At 40.3% G+C, this 15,919-nt stretch overlaps 1 protein-coding gene across 1 annotated transcript in view; it reads left to right on the top strand.

Moving 5' to 3' along the window:
* Positions 1-15,919, top strand: part of LOC129705497 (dynein axonemal heavy chain 5-like) — a 128,142-nt gene that overhangs the window by 16,276 nt on the left and 95,947 nt on the right. Inside the window, exons 10-16 of the mRNA XM_055649085.1 lie at positions 722-829; positions 3,758-3,843; positions 4,471-4,792; positions 8,117-8,323; positions 11,535-11,706; positions 12,755-12,900; positions 15,430-15,550. Coding sequence (XP_055505060.1) covers positions 722-829; positions 3,758-3,843; positions 4,471-4,792; positions 8,117-8,323; positions 11,535-11,706; positions 12,755-12,900; positions 15,430-15,550 — 1,162 coding nt within the window. The remainder of the gene's footprint in view (positions 1-721; positions 830-3,757; positions 3,844-4,470; positions 4,793-8,116; positions 8,324-11,534; positions 11,707-12,754; positions 12,901-15,429; positions 15,551-15,919) is intronic.

The following is a 15,919-nucleotide window of genomic DNA, read 5'->3' as shown; positions in this document are numbered from 1 at the left end:
CGAGCCAGCATCACCATTCAAAGTGATCATGGCTGATCATCCCCAATCAGTATCCCGTTCCTGCCTACCTAATCCCTACTCTTTGTTTCCTGTCTGCCAACCACTTCTCTATCCATGTCAGCACTCTACCCCCAATACCATGTGCCCTGATTTTGCCCACTAATCTCCTATGTGGGACCTTATCAAATGCTTTCTGAAAGTCCAGGTACACTACATCCACTGGCTCTCCCTTGTCCATTTTCCTAGTTACATCTTCAAAAAATTCCAGAAGATTAGTCAAGCATGATTTCCCCTTCGTAAATCCATGCTGACTCGGACTGATCCTGTTACTGCTATCCAAATGTACCGCTATCTCATCTTTTATAATTGACTCCAGCATCTTCCCCATCACCGATGTCAGGCTAATTGGTCTATAATTCCCCGTTTTTTCTCTCCCGCCTTTCTTAAAAAGTGAGATAACATTAGCTACCTTCCAATCCACAGGAACTGATCCTGAGTCTATAGAACATTGGAAAATTATCACCAATGCATCCACGATTTCTAGAGCCACTTCCTTAAGTACCCTGGGATGCAGACCATCAGGCCCTGGGGATTTATCAGCCTTCAGTCCCAAGGTGTAAGGAAATGTACTGCAGGATGTTGGATACATTAGATTTATATTCTTTTTGAGGAAGGGGCATTTTAATAATCCAGTTCACTTTCTGTCTTTTTTATATTTCAGGATATTGTATCAGGAATGAAAAAACAAGATTGCAATTTGATTGACCACAGAAAGAGTACCTTTAATATGGATTATGAGACTTTCACAACACAGATCAATGACTTGCAAGTTTGTATTATTTTAACAACTTGAGTGATAAATCCCACTTTATACTATTTGCTATTATTTGTAGGTCAATGCACATAATAAAAGTTGATTAAATAATTCCCCATTTACCTTTTGAACCTTGTTTTGAACTTTTCCTGTCGAGATCGATGTAATGAAAATCTATTCATCCTAATGTTTATCGGACTTTCATGTGAAATGAGTTTCCCCGAGGATCAATTCTACTCATACGGCTCATAAGGATGTCGTGTGTACAAAATTAAAATGTCACATTGATGCATTGGGATTACAGCGGGATTCATTCTGTGCTTGTGCAGCGTTACATTAATTTTACTTTTCCTCTGCCCCTGGCGTCCCTGGTTTAATGTTGCATTATAAGAAATAGAAGTAGAAGGAAGCCATTTGGTCCCTCATGCTTACCCCTCTATTCAATAAAATCAAGGCTGACATTCTACCTTGGTGCCAATTTTCTGCAGCAAGCCAATATTCATGAATTCCCTTAATAGGTAAAAACACCCAGCCATTTGGTATCTCTTGTGGGAAAGGGATCTGTGTTAAAAGAAGAATATTGACATTGTTATTCTGTTTTGAAAATTCATGTGTTTGCTATATTAAAAAAACGCAATTTTAAAATCATGGAGGAAAGAGAAGTTTTTCAAATTCAGGCATGTTTTTGGAGGTAAAAGTGCTGTGACCAACAATTTCCTGTTAATAATTGTAAAATATGATATAATATAATACAGCTTTAATGATGTCCAGTGGTACACACTATTAATTTAAAATAATAATTTTATAACCTGTTTGTCAATGTGAAAACCATGAGAATTATTAAAATAGTTCCTCCTTTTATTATACAAGCAAGCCAGGTAGAAATTTAGATGTCCTTTGAATCCAACTTCAGAACTGGTAATTTGTCAAACCTTTCTCTCAATATCTAACCTTGTTCCAAACTGTGTTGTAAGATGGTTGGAGTCAACAGATGGAGTCATACAGCACAGAAATAAGCCCGTGAACCCAACACGTCTATGCCGATCAAAGTGCCCCATCTCAGCTACATTTGACCATACTCCCTCTAAACCTCCCCTTTCCATGTTCCTGACAAGTGTTTTTTTAAGGTCGTTATTGTACAGATGTGAAACGTTGCTAGATATTTCAGAAATGTTATAAATAGTGGCTGAAACTGTCTCATCAGAGCATTTTTGTACACACAGTATGATTGATTATTGAGCTGGGAGAGAGTTTTTACCTTCCAGTATTAGCATGCAAACAATCAATTAAAGAATAGTTGTTTGCATTGTTTCATAATGAACAGGCTTAATAGCAGATTCTAAAAGCTGGCTTACTGCATCAGTATGTTATTCCTATTACCATAGCTCCACATGAGATTTCCAAATGGGTTGCTGTAACTTTTCACTTCTGTTTTCACTGAATTTAAAGATATCTCCAAGGCAGTTAACTACAGAGGGAAAGTGTTCCTGGATCAGTGCCCAGGCGCATGGGATCAGCTGGGCACATTGAATGTAAGATAAATGGGTTGCTGGAAGAACATCTATCAAACGACCTATCTAGTTTTCCCCAGTAATGCAAGCGGATGATTGAAAAAGTGACTTTATAGGCATCTGCTGCAACAAACCTAATTTTCAAATTTTGACTGCACCCAGAGTATACATTGATCGCAGCCAGAAACACAGGACAACCACAGAACCATCACTCCTGGCAGCTTCATAGCCAACAGACAGCAAAGACTTGGATTCTATCAGTATAGATCAGAGGAATAAAGAATGTAAAAAAACCTCTGCAGCTTCATAGCAAATTCAGTAACTTTCATTTGATGGCTTCAATGGTGCTTTGTTAACTCTTTGTATAGGCACTTAGTTCCCAGTGTGTTATGTTATTGAGTTATGTTTCTGAGTTTTTATTCAAAATAGTTTGCTGGGATATGGTAACTCTATGGGTGGCATAATGCCGCAGCAGTAGAGCTGCTGCCTCACAGTTCTAGAGGCCTGGCTTTGATCCTGATTCCTGATTACTGGTGCTGTCTGTACAGAGTTAGTACGTTCTCCCTGTGAACATGTGGGTTTCTCTGGATGCTACGGTTTCCTCCCACGTTCCAAAGAGGTGCGGGTTTGTAGGTTAAATGGCATGTGTATATTCCTCCTAGTGTGCAGGATGCAAGAGTGGGATAACATGGAATAAGTGGGCGGTCACGGTGGCGCAGAGGTAGAGTTTGCTGCCTTACAGCGAATATAGCGCCGGAGACCCGAGTTCGATCCCGCCTACGTACAGACAGCGTACACACGAGGCAAACCAGCTGTCTGTACGGAGTTTGTACGTTCTCCCCGTAACCTGCGTGAGTTTTCTCCGAGATCTTCAGTTTCCTCCCACACTCCAAAGATGTACATGTTTGTAGGCTAATTGGCTTGGTAAATGTAAAAATTGTCCCTAGTCGGTGTAGGATAGTGTTAATGTTCAGGGATCACTGGTCGGCGCGGACCTGGTGGGCCAAAGGGCCTGCGCTGTATCTCTGTGCTGTATCTCTAAAAAAAAAGTGTACTGGTGATCAATGATCGGTGTGGACTCGGTGGGCTGCATCTATAAACTAAAGTAAACTTAACTATAAACTTCCCTTTAAAAATCAATGTGATTTCAATATTGGGACATAAAAGGATAGGACAGAAAACCTATGCCATCTGTCCCCAGAATCGGCCTAATATATGCTGACATAAATCCTACAGAGCAGCAATAAAATAATCTATTAAAAGAACAGCATCTGCAGTTCCTTCTTGAATACAGCATTAAAAGAAGGTTGTGATGAAAATGTTTTTTTCTCTTTCTGAGGAAGATGGATAAGATGTAATATGGGAACTCAAAAGAAATAGAACAAACATGTAAATGCATATTTTAGCTGCGTCTCTAAATTTACTTTGACAGGCTGAAATCACTGAGTTTATGGGAGCCACTTTTGACAGCATCTCGAGCACTCCAAGGGCCTTGTCGTTGTTAGTGAAGTTTGAGAAGTAAGTCTGTGTTTGATACACATTTTCAAGTGCCTTTGATGAACCTGTATGCTTCCTAGTTTCCTTATAGCAGCTGTGAGCATCACTTGGGATGTATAATTCTGGAATTTGGTTGGGTAGATGTGAATTTAAAGATCAGGTCACAAATATTTCACGTACGCTTATTCCAATGCAGGGTTTCCTAGATCCATACTGGAATAGCCCGACAGTCTAATTAGTTGATGCCACAGTTGGTGTCAATTTGCCTCGTGTGCACTGACAGGCCCAGTCTCCCCTGCTGCTTTTTGTGTATCTTATCCATCCAAATAGAACCACTTTGAGTGAGTTTAAGTCATAACCAATTTTAGGAAAATCAACCCTCCCAATTTTGATTAAAAAAGTACTGCAGTAACCGGTCAGGCAGCGTCTCTGGCGAACACGGATAGATGATGTTTTGGGTCAGGACCCTTCTTCAGGGTGGGTGGGGAATCTATGTTGTCCAGAGATGCTGTCTGACCTGTTGAGTTACTCCAGCACTTTGTCTTTTTTTTTGTAAACCAGCATCTGCAGTACCTTGTGTCACAATTTTGTTTTGATGTTCAGATGAGTTTCTTCCAACCACTTATCCACCACTGACCTATCTTTCAGGCTTGGAATACCAGAACTGAGAATTGACAAACAATTTCAAAAAATTCTCCATATCTACGGTAAAGATATCAACCATGTGTCCCAAATTTACACCAGGGAGAAGACCGACCCTCCAATTCCACGTAACTTTCCTCCAGTAGCTGGAAGCATCACCTGGGTTCGACAGCTCTTCAGACATATTCAAGAGCCCATGTTGTTGTTGGAGAAGAGGCCTGGCATCTTGCAGCGCGAAGAGGCAAAGAAGATTATCCGTAGTTACAACAAAGTAGCCAGAGTTTTGTTGGAATATGAAGTGCTTTATCACAGGGCCTGGATGCAACAGGTAGACTACTGGAGCACGTTTATAGTCATTGTTATGCATGCTTGCATTGGCAGCATTTATATTCCCAACAAAAATGTTGCAAGTTACATAAGTGAGATCATGAAAACAACTTGGGGCTTTTGGTAACATGTATACAAACTTAGTCGCTGCCTAATCTTGTACTAGTCTACGAATGTTTTAATCAAGTTTTTGGACGTATTGTGAAAGTGTTTTAACCCTTTACAAAATGGTATCTTCACCATCAGAATGAGACTGAGTTATCAAATGGCAATTTAATATCAACATTATTGTTCTATGTGCAGAGTTGTGCATAGTGGAGCTAATTTAAAGATAATTTAGCCATAGAAGGCAGAGTCCACGTTTATTCTAGTTGCCAGTAATCCTGTTAACATTTTAGAATTTCTTTCAGAACAACTGATATGCATTCTAGGTTTGCGCAGTTTAGGTTCATAATTGATAAATTGTATAGTTTATCCTGTGGGTAAATCTGTAGAATCTGTCAGAAAGCTATTTGGCCTATCATTCTCTCTACTGGTTTCCACTTTATTCACCTGGGGACAAAGTGACAGCCATATAATTACTGCACATGCAGTGTGAGTATTATCTGAATGGTGTCAGATTAGGAAAAAGGGAGATGCAACGAGACCTGGGTGTGCTTGTACATCAGACACTGAAAGTAAGCATACAGATACAGCAGGCTGTGAAGAAAGCTAATAGCATGTTGGCCTTCATTGCAAGAGGATTTGAGTTTAGGAGCAAGGAGGTCCAACTGCAGATGTACAGGGCCCTGGTGAGATTACACCTGAAGTATTGTGTGCAAATTTAGTTTCTTAATTTGAGGAAGGACATTATTGCAATTGAGGGAGTGCAGCGTAGGTTCATCAGGTTAATTCCCGGGATGACATACGATGAAAGAATGGAAAGAATGGGTCGACTGGGCTTGTATTCACTGGAATTTAGGATGAAAGGGGATCTTATAGAAACATATAAAAATCTTAAGGATTGGACAGGCTAGATGCAAGGAAAATGTTTCCGTTATTGGGGGAATCCAGAACTAGGGGTCACAGTTTAAGTATAAGGGTAGGCCATTTAGGACTGAGGTTAAGAAAAACGTCTTCACCCAGAGAGTTGTGAATCTGTGGAATTCTCTGCCACAGAAGGCAGTGGAAGCCAATTCACTGGATGTTTTCAAGAGAGAGTTAGATTTGGCTCTTAAGGATATGGGTACAAAGCAGGAATGGGGTATTCATTTTAGATGATCAGCCATGATCATATTAAATGGCGGTGCTGGCTCGAATGGCTGAATGACCTACTCCTGCAGCTATTTTTCTCAGTGAGCAATAAATTATGTTCCCAACATATTTAGGAGTAATAATAATAATAATAATAAATTTTATTTTCAGGCGCCTTTCAAATCTCAAGGTCACCTTACAAAGATTAAACAGAAGAGAAAAAAAACATAGAGTCGGAGAAAAATAAATAATAAGGACATCATCAATACACAAATTAAAGATAGAAATCGCTCCAAAAACACAAAATCAAAAAAATCAAAAAAACACAATGTGAAGAGAGAACAGCGGCAGCTAAAGCGCGCAGCGTCCACTCTCTCTTCCGACAGCCATCTTGGACACAGACTAACAAAGTACAGGTACCTTACACACAGAAAAATCACAGGGAAGGCACAAAAGTCCAGACCCCAACCCCAGTTCTCCCAAAAGTCAGGCCTATTAAGGCCACCGCTGTTGCCTCAACGGAGGCCCGATGTTCCTGGCCGTTCTAGCCGGGTGGTCTTGCCCCGGCGTCGGGAGAGTCCTCACAGCTCGTCAAACTGGCATGGGTGGTCTCCAAATCTACTAAATTTACCTCCCTAAACTCCATTCCCTTGATACACCCAGCTAACATAAATCTGATACTTTAGTTGCAAACATTTCAATGAAGCAGCATCCACAACCTTTCTGGAGGGAACATTCATCATTGTCTGAAGAAGGGTTTCGGCCCGAAACGTTGCCTATTTCCTTCGCTCCATAGATGCTGCTGCACCCGCTGAGTTTCTCCAGCTTTTTTTGTGTAACATTCATCATTGCTATTTCCCTTTGTGTGAATGTGTATCTTCTCTGAGGAAAACTGAGTTCTTCCCCTCTGTTAATAGGCTTCTGAATGGTACTTTCATAAGCTAGAGTATTGTCTGATTCGCCTTCCGGATGTGGCGGCGCTGTTGACAGCTGCGGCTCGCCTGCAGTCTGTCTGTTTTTACTTTTTTTGTTGTTTTCTTTTGTCTTGTTTTAGTTAAATTTTAGTTTATTAGGTTGTGTATATATGGGGGGCTGGGGGGGGGGGGGGGTGAATGAGCATGTTTTTTCTGTTCACTTTCTTCGGGGGGATGCGACTCCTTTTTTGTCGTATCCCCCTTCTCTGCCTCCGTCTGCGCTGAGGCCTAATGGCGGAGCTGGCGGCCTCCAACTGCAACCGACCTCGAGGCTCCGGAGGCAGAGTCAGCCAAGGCTTACCAACGTGAGGCTGGCCGAATTCGGAGCTGTGTCGGCGTTCCGGTGGCGATGGCCCGGCTTCGGGGCAGAGGCGTCATTCCGGCGGCAACCTGAATTTGGGGCTCGGCCGCGGCCTGGTGGATGACATCGTCAGGAGCTCGCACGTCACAGGTTGGTGACCTGTTCTCTGGAGCTGCCACAACAACAGCTGCGTCCGCTGGACTGGAGGGCGGCAGCTTCAGCACCTTCTACTACCCTGGGCCACGGAGCTTGAACTGGCCCATTCACGGAGCTCGGTTGAGCCGCGGGACTTACCATCATCCAGCGGGTCACAACAACGGAAGTCTGGAGGGAAGAGACAGAGACTTTAAGACTTTTGCCTCCATCACAGTAAGGAGGTGCCTGGTGAACTCACTGTGGTGGATGTTAAATTGTGTTTATTGTATGTTTCGTTATTTATTATTATATGTATGACTGCAGGCAACGAAATTTCGTTCAGACCGAAAGGTCTGAATGACAATAAAGGAATCCAATCCAATCCAATCCTCCTATTGAGGACGTTTTTTTCCCCCAACTTTAAGTCCTTTATATTTTTAGTTAATATGATATGGCAGACTGATTTCATGGTGTTAAAATACAGTATTTCGAGTGATGAAATCTCGAAAAGTATAATTGAAATATTTCTCGGTATCATAACTGCAGCTGTAGAATGTAAAGATGACCTATAGATATATTATCAAGATGTATTTCAGAAGGTGTCCTTGGTTGAATGAGAAATAGGTTTGCACTTAAATATACACATATATTTATGTATCTTCTGCTTACAATCTTATTTCAGATTGAAACTGCCCAGTTTGGTCTTCAAGCATCTTTACTGGTTAAGCATCCTGACACTGGACAGATGATTGTGAACTTTGACCCCGATCTTACAGTTCTGATAAGAGAAGCAGAATGCATGGTTCGAATGGGGTTGGAGATCCCTGATAATGCGAAAGCACTTCTACAAAAACGGGATATGTTGAAACGGATGTACAATAAGCTGCAGGTATGAATAGTGACTTTGGAAGTGGTAGAATGATGACATTGTAGAGGAATATGCTTTTCCCTAAACAGTTTGAATTAGAACAAAATATATCAATGAACAATGCTGTGCAAACCTATCATTTATATTGTTACAGCAGATGCACATCATCAGTTTTCTCCTGATTTAGGAAAATGCAATCCTTTTTTGGAATCAATTTACTTTGTTCAACAGAACCTACATGCTTGATTTGTCTGCAGGTTAAAATACCTCCTCTATGTCAAAGGAAATTACAAGAGAAAGCCATATAATATAAAGGAAATCAAGGCAAACTGTAGAAAAGTAATTTGAATCTCATGGCCCAGAGACAGTTGGTGAAGCCCATATTTGATTTATTTTTGTTAACATATTGAGTGAGGACAAAAATTGCAGATGAGAAATATAAAATGGGAAATGTTCAAACTGCTGCAATAATGGATTGCATTATAATTCAGTCACTTTAGTTGTGAAATTACACCTGGAATTTTATTTTTCTCAGTCAGATGCAAATTAATGTGATGTACAATTCTGGCTTTTTCAGTCTTTCTCATAAGCCATGCATTATGTGCTACTGAGCTATTTCACTGGTGAATTTTTATTGTAGTTTTACTTTAATTGTGTAGCTGTTGTGTCTATGCTGTGATATTTCCTGAATCTTGAAAATCAGCTCAGTTAATCTGCAGGTTTAGTGATAGTCAGATGTTATAAACATATGGCATCTGACAATTAAGAGCAGACATTTGTAAGTGCACAAGAATGTGACCATGACAGACAATGTTAAGTTTGAAAAAGCATTGATGCAAAGATGAAACAATGAACAGGAAGACAGGCTACAGCAGAAGGATGCAGACTCATATTCAGTTTCCTTAAAGCAACAGACCCAATCTCTATCACTGTTGGGAAGTATGACACATTGATGAGTTCAGCATGGATGCAATAATGGGCCCATTTTTTTAGCATTATACGTGTAAGGCTGCCAACCGTTTTCCTAGTGAAACTAAACAGAACTAATCTGATCTTCTTTGCTGTGTGCCTGCCTCAGTTTTCATTGTCCCTTATCTGGAATTGGAAAAGCTGGGTACCTACTTCCTTCTCAATAACAATTTTTATCACGGTTGACGGAAACAAAAGTAGAAAATGCTAGAAATACACAGCAGGTCAGTGAGCATCTGTGGAAAGAGAACGGAGTTAATATTTCAAATTGAAAACTCTTGGCCATCATCTTCTGTTTTTGTTTCATGAATATGCAAATAACAGTTTTGCAGTCAGAGAAACTTCATACATTTGTATCAAAGTATTTTGCTATTTAATGAAGGCATTAACCCGAATGTAGGCCATTTGGTTCATGTTCATACTTTGCCATTCAGTAAGATTATGGTTGATCTTTCATCTCAGCTTCACTTCTTGCATTAACCACATTGCTATTGATTTATTACAGTCGCATGTACTGAGATACAGTGAAATACTTTGTTTTGCATGTTATCCAGGCAACTTATATCATACCGAAGTAAATCAAGTTAGTGCAAGAGAGAAAACAAATACAGAATACAGAATATAGTATTACAGCTCCAAAGAAATTGCAGGTATTAAAAAAAATGTGCAATGGCCTCAACAAGGTAGATTGGGAGATGGAGAATTCATCTCTATTGTATGAGAGGTCTATTCTCCAGATAACAATGGGAAAGAAGCTGTTGTTGATTCAGGTGGTACATGCTGTCAGGCTTTTGATTCTTCCGTCCAGAGGCAGCGTGCAGCGTAGACAGAGCAAATCGGGGTTGGGAGGGGGGTGGGGGTGGAACGCTGATGTGCAACATAGCTTGGGCTGCGTTCACAACTCTGCAATTTCTTAGTGTAGAAACAAGAAACTGCAGATGCTGGTTTACCAAGCAAAGACACACAATATTGGAGTAACTCAGTGGGGTCAGGCAGCATCCCTGGAGAACATATATAGGTGACGCAGGGTCCCAACTTAAAATGTTGCCTATCCATGTTTTCCAGGAATCCTGCCTGATCCACTGAGTTACTCAAGCAATTTGTGTCTTTTCATTGCAATTTCTTGATGTCTTGGGCAAAGTAGCTGCTGTACTAAGCTATGGTGCATATCCCTTGAATGACATTAATATCTAAAACATCTACATTTAGACAGTGGATGAATTTGTAATTTTGTGAAGATAATCATTGTGGCTTATTAAATAATTTAATTTCATTCATGTCTTTTGAAGTTTAATGTTTGGGCTGTTTTGAAGCTATATTAAGCCTATGTCTGAATATATTGCAATTGATAGTGACTCTGGATGATAAAATATTCCCACTTCAGCACTGAAGTTCATCATTTTGATGAGGGCAAAATTAGAACATTATGTACATAGAGACATGCTGAGGTGCTTAAGTACATAGATTTTATCTGTCTTTGTCACATCTAAGCCAGTTCAGTTTCTTCTGTTATTGGTTTATTTGTCACATGCACCGAGGTACAATGAAATTCATTTCTGTACACAGTTCAGTATAAGTATCACTATACACAAGCACTGACATGCATCTTGGATAAGCACCTTAGATACAGTACATGTATAGCAGTAGTACACTGAGACAGTGTACAGATTTGCTAGTTTGGTGCCATTTTCAAGTCCCAGTTGTTGTAAGTGCTGGGTTCTTGACCTGACCATGAAAGATCGTTGTTCTGGCAGCATTGCGAGGTCGGCCTGGCCAAGTGTAGCTGTAGTGTCCTCCACTGCTGATCCACCACTGTTGGCCAAACAGATTACCAAACCTGTCAGTGAAATGACTGCTTCTTGGATGTTCCTGATATTAATTACAGGTACTCCCCGACTTGTGTAATGGACAAATTGTGTAACCTCGCACTTGTGTAAATAATTGTTTCAGCCCGCTGCTTTATTTCTGAGTTGCGTTTCTTGGCAGTCACTGTAGCAGTGCGATACTGCCGACGTATGCAGAAAGCCAGTCAACTGCTCTCACGGAAGCTCCCACTTGGTCGCCACATGTGGCCTTCTGACTTGACTTGCCTGACATCTGATTCATGCAAGGGTCCACAGTATGTAGCGCGTACATTTGAAGTATAATTTTACCAATTGCTATTCTTAATGTATCTAAGGAATATAAACTGTTTATGATTTTAAGCTGCTATTAAAATTAAATAATGTATTGAAGATCCTAATATTCTTTGTGATATTTTCAGCTATTACTGGAAGAAAACTCCAAAGTACGTGGAAAAATTAAACAAGTTTATGAAACCCTTATTGCACCACATGTGCATGAGATTGATGAAGCTTTTCAACCGGGTCTTGTAACACTAAACTGGACATCATTAAACAATGACCATTTTGTGGATAGTGTGTATGCAAAATTAGGTAATGAATTCAATTCCAAATTATAGCAGCTTCATCAATTTAGAGATTATTTTGTGATTCAGTGGGTATCACCTCACAATCAGGGAGTTGCAGTTCGTCCCACTCCAGAGTTTTGTGCAGTAAGACAGTCCAATGCATAGAAAATAGGTGAGGGAGGAGGCAATTCGGCCCTTCGAGCCAACAACGCCATTCATTGTGATCATGGCTGATCGTCCCCAATCAATAACCCGTGCCTGCCTTCTCCCCATATCTCTTGATTCCACTAGTCCCCCTAGAGCACTATCTAACTCTATCTTAAATCCATCCAGTGACTAGGCCTCCACTGCCCTCTGTGGCAGGGAATTCCACAAAAGCAGTGCTAAGGGAGTGCTTCACTGTTTACGGAAATGCCCCTCTTGATTAAGATGGTACGCTGAGACTCCATCTGCTCTTTTAAGTGGATGTACAAGTTTCCAGCATGCTATTTAATAGAAAAACAGGGAAGAGAATTCTGCTATCCTGGCCAGTGCTTATCTTTCGATCAATGTTATTAAACAATGTGTTCTTGTCACTATCATGTTGCTCATTGTGGAACTTTGCTGTCCCCAAATTGGCCCCTGCATTTTGCATATTGTAACTATGTCTGTGCTTCAGGAGTAATTCTTAAACTCCTGCACACTTCTTGTCCTAAAATGGTGTGAAAAGGGCCTTACGAATGTAAGTCTTTCTCATTTTGTCTTTGAATACCAGTATAAAATGTGCAATCAGGTCTCAGCCATCCATGAAATGCATAGAAATGAAGAGCCGTTCAAGTGGAACTGTCCTCAGACATCGCAGACCCAATTTAGTAAATGGCAGCAGAAAGATATCCAGCAATTTTCCATTCCATGTTTCACTGCATTTAATAGTATGTAATTTAGCCAGGGTATCAAATCATCATCGGCTGCAACCAGATATTTTCAATGATTGTGTATTTTGAAATGTTGGAACAGCATCAAACCATTAATTACAATATTTGGAAGGATAATTGTCCCTTTATTTCAATTGTCCCAATGTTTCGGCTCCACAGGGTTAGTTGATTTACTGATTTGCAGAGTAAATGACCTTGTAGAATATCGTATCGAGCGGACCCTGTGGGATATGAGCACCATCTCACTTTGTGAATTTCCTGAGGAAACACCATGGACATGTGAGGAGTTTTTGAGACACACGCAGGTAACTCTCCAGGACTTTCTGAACAAAGCCCAGGGGTGAAACAGTATGAATATATATTCCATTATATAATTTATGTGAACATGACGGGCAGCGATTTATTTTCGTATACACTCTGCCTGACAGGGGTGGAAATCACTAACAAAACATGGGGGGGGGGGGGGGGGGGGGGGGGTGGGGAGTTTGGGGGGGTCACAATTTCTTGGTGGCCGCACACGCAAACACACACATGCGAAGCTTTGGAGGTTTCGGCCATGGGCCCTGTGGACGGTAACATCGGGAGCTGACCTGGTTGGTGACCGAATCCGAACTCCAGCAACAGCAGCTTCATCCGCCGCAAATCGTGGGGCTTGAATTGGCCTGTTCGCGGGGCCATTCATTGCCTGGCTTGGCTTAAAATCGGCCGGCGAGGGGCTTCTACATCAGGAGCCTCGATAGCCTTGATGCAGCAGTTTGATTTTAAGCCGCGCGGGGCAATGAAAGGCCCCGTGAACGGGCTGATTCAGCCCTTAGAAAGAGTTTGATACCCGCTTGAATATTTTAAAAGCTACAATGTGATAAATAACACTTAAACAAATAAAATTGAGGCAAAATACAGGCAAAGAGAAGAACCAACCCCCTCAAATTTCCATCCATGCTGCCTGAGAGAACTAGAGAGGGAGAGAGAAAATTGAGAGAGAGAGAGAGAGAGAGAGATCAACAGAGAGAAAAACAGAGAGCTGTTGGGTGTAGGGAGAGAGAGAGAGAGAGAGAGAGAGAGAACTAAAGTGACTTTTAATAGTTTTAAGGAAAATTAATGGATGAAATCTAGAATAGCTATACCTGCAAGCAACAGCCCGTTCGACCGGAGCCCTTAATGACCTGACCCTTTTAAATCTGATACCCATTTAAATCTTTCTCATCCACCAATACATCCAATTAGTTCAAATGGTAATTGTACCCGCTTCAGAGAGCTTTAAGAAATTCTCCGTGAATACCTTCAGTAATACTTGAAGATCAAAACACAATTGGTGACACATCATGTTAATACGATGTTAATAGAGACATTTAACAAGCGCTTAACAGTGACACCCCCATTGTCTCGTGGAAATCGGAGATTTTAATAGATTTTGTTTCGCCAAATTTCAAAATCCGGATTACAAAACAAAATCCGGATCGTCCCCCACCTCTCAAAACATGGGAGGGATGTGACCCCCCCACCCCTCAAATTTCCATCCATGCTGCCTGACAGAACTAGATTGTTCTAGTTGTAAAATTGCACATCAGTGTTGCCCATTTATCATCAACAGAGTAGAAAAACAATCTTGCTGTTGGGTGTATTCTCAACCTTAACCAAAGAGCTCTTATTTTAGTGACCTTTAATAAGTTTTAAGGAAAATTAATTGGATGTGTTTTAAATCTAGAATAGCTATATATTAAAATGCAACATGAAAGGTAAAAATATTCTATTCTCCATTTCAAATACGTATAGATGGCAGTCTATAGTGGTGTCAAATACTTTCGATTATCATACTATTTTTCATAAGCAAAACCAAAATTGGAAATGAACACACAAGTACATTGTAAGTGAGAGTAATGATGGGGCTTCCAATGTGCGAACACCCTTCTTCACCAACCTATCTACCTGCGAGGTCATTTTCATGGAACTATGTACCTGTACTCATTGATCCCTCTGCTCTACAACACTCCCCAGGGCCATACTGGTCACTGTGAAGTTTCTTCCCTGGTTTGGCTCCCAAATGGCAACACCACCCTCTTATCTGAATTAACTCCATTTGTCATTCCTAAAGTTCTTGTATTACACTTTCAACATTGGATTTAAACCATTCAAAGTTGTAATTATTTCTCCCTTAAGTCAATTTCTCTTGGGCTTTCTCTTGCTTTGCTAGTGTCCGTTGAAAATTTCTGCTGCAAACAATGGCCATGAAGAAAATAGGCCCTCCATTGCCTCTTTATGAATTATTAATTCTCATTGGATGCCTATGTCTGTGGGAATTAACTTTCATAAAGTGGCTGCTTTTAATATTTACAGCAACAGGCATTCCAACCTACTTCTGGATTTCTGGAAAAATCCAATTGAATCTGCAAGTTAATGCATGATAACAACTTGAACTTAAACGATAAAGAGCCAAAACCCCAAAAAACATTCTCAGAAATGATTCAAAATAAGGAACCACAGGAATAATTGATTGTTGGACCCTACAGAAAAAGAGGAAGCAGAAATATAGAAAGAGGAATTGTTGGAATGTGAGTCTTACTGGTCTAAAGCTCATCCTCTAGTATGAGAAGGGTGAGGGTGGGGTGTGCATAAAAGAACAGAGTGACAGAAGAGTCATAGGAGAGCCCCAGTATTTGTTGAAGAAAAATAGTGTTTTGGTGACTATTGAGGAAATTTGTCCGTGCATCCATTTTCTCTTTTTTTTACACTTTATTTTATCATTGTTAACTTTGGTGCATGCATATATACAACAGTATGAAAAGTTATTTTTGAAAAATAAACAAAATTACCACGTACGATCGATTCTCTAACAGGATATTTGCACCAAAGGAGCGCAAACATTGCAATGTAAAAGTATGATGGTGGAAGCAGCAGTGAATGAACTCATTAAAATGCTTTATGATGTGGATTCAGATGATGAAAATGACATAGAAGGTACAGGAAAATTGGAAAGAACATCATACCTGTTCTCTTCATGGATATTAAAACTTCCATTTCACAATTTCATATTTTAATACTTAGAAACATAGAAAATAGGTGCAGTAGTAGGCCATTTGGCCCTTCAAGCCAGCATTCAATATGATCACGGCTGTTCATCCAAAATCAGTACCCCTTTTCTGCTTTTCCCCCATATCTTGAAAGGCGCCCATAAATAAAATGTATTATTATTATTATTATTATTATTATTATTGTTATATCCCTAAGAGCTAAATCTAGCTCTCTCGTGAAAACATCCAGTGAATTGGCCTCCACTACCTTCTGTTACTTACATTACATATTAATTTATATTTTAATATAAATATA

Source organism: Leucoraja erinacea, chromosome 17, assembly GCF_028641065.1.
Source record: "Leucoraja erinacea ecotype New England chromosome 17, Leri_hhj_1, whole genome shotgun sequence".
Lineage (NCBI taxonomy): Eukaryota > Metazoa > Chordata > Chondrichthyes > Rajiformes > Rajidae > Leucoraja > Leucoraja erinaceus.
This window is presented reverse-complemented; position numbering and strand designations above follow the sequence as displayed.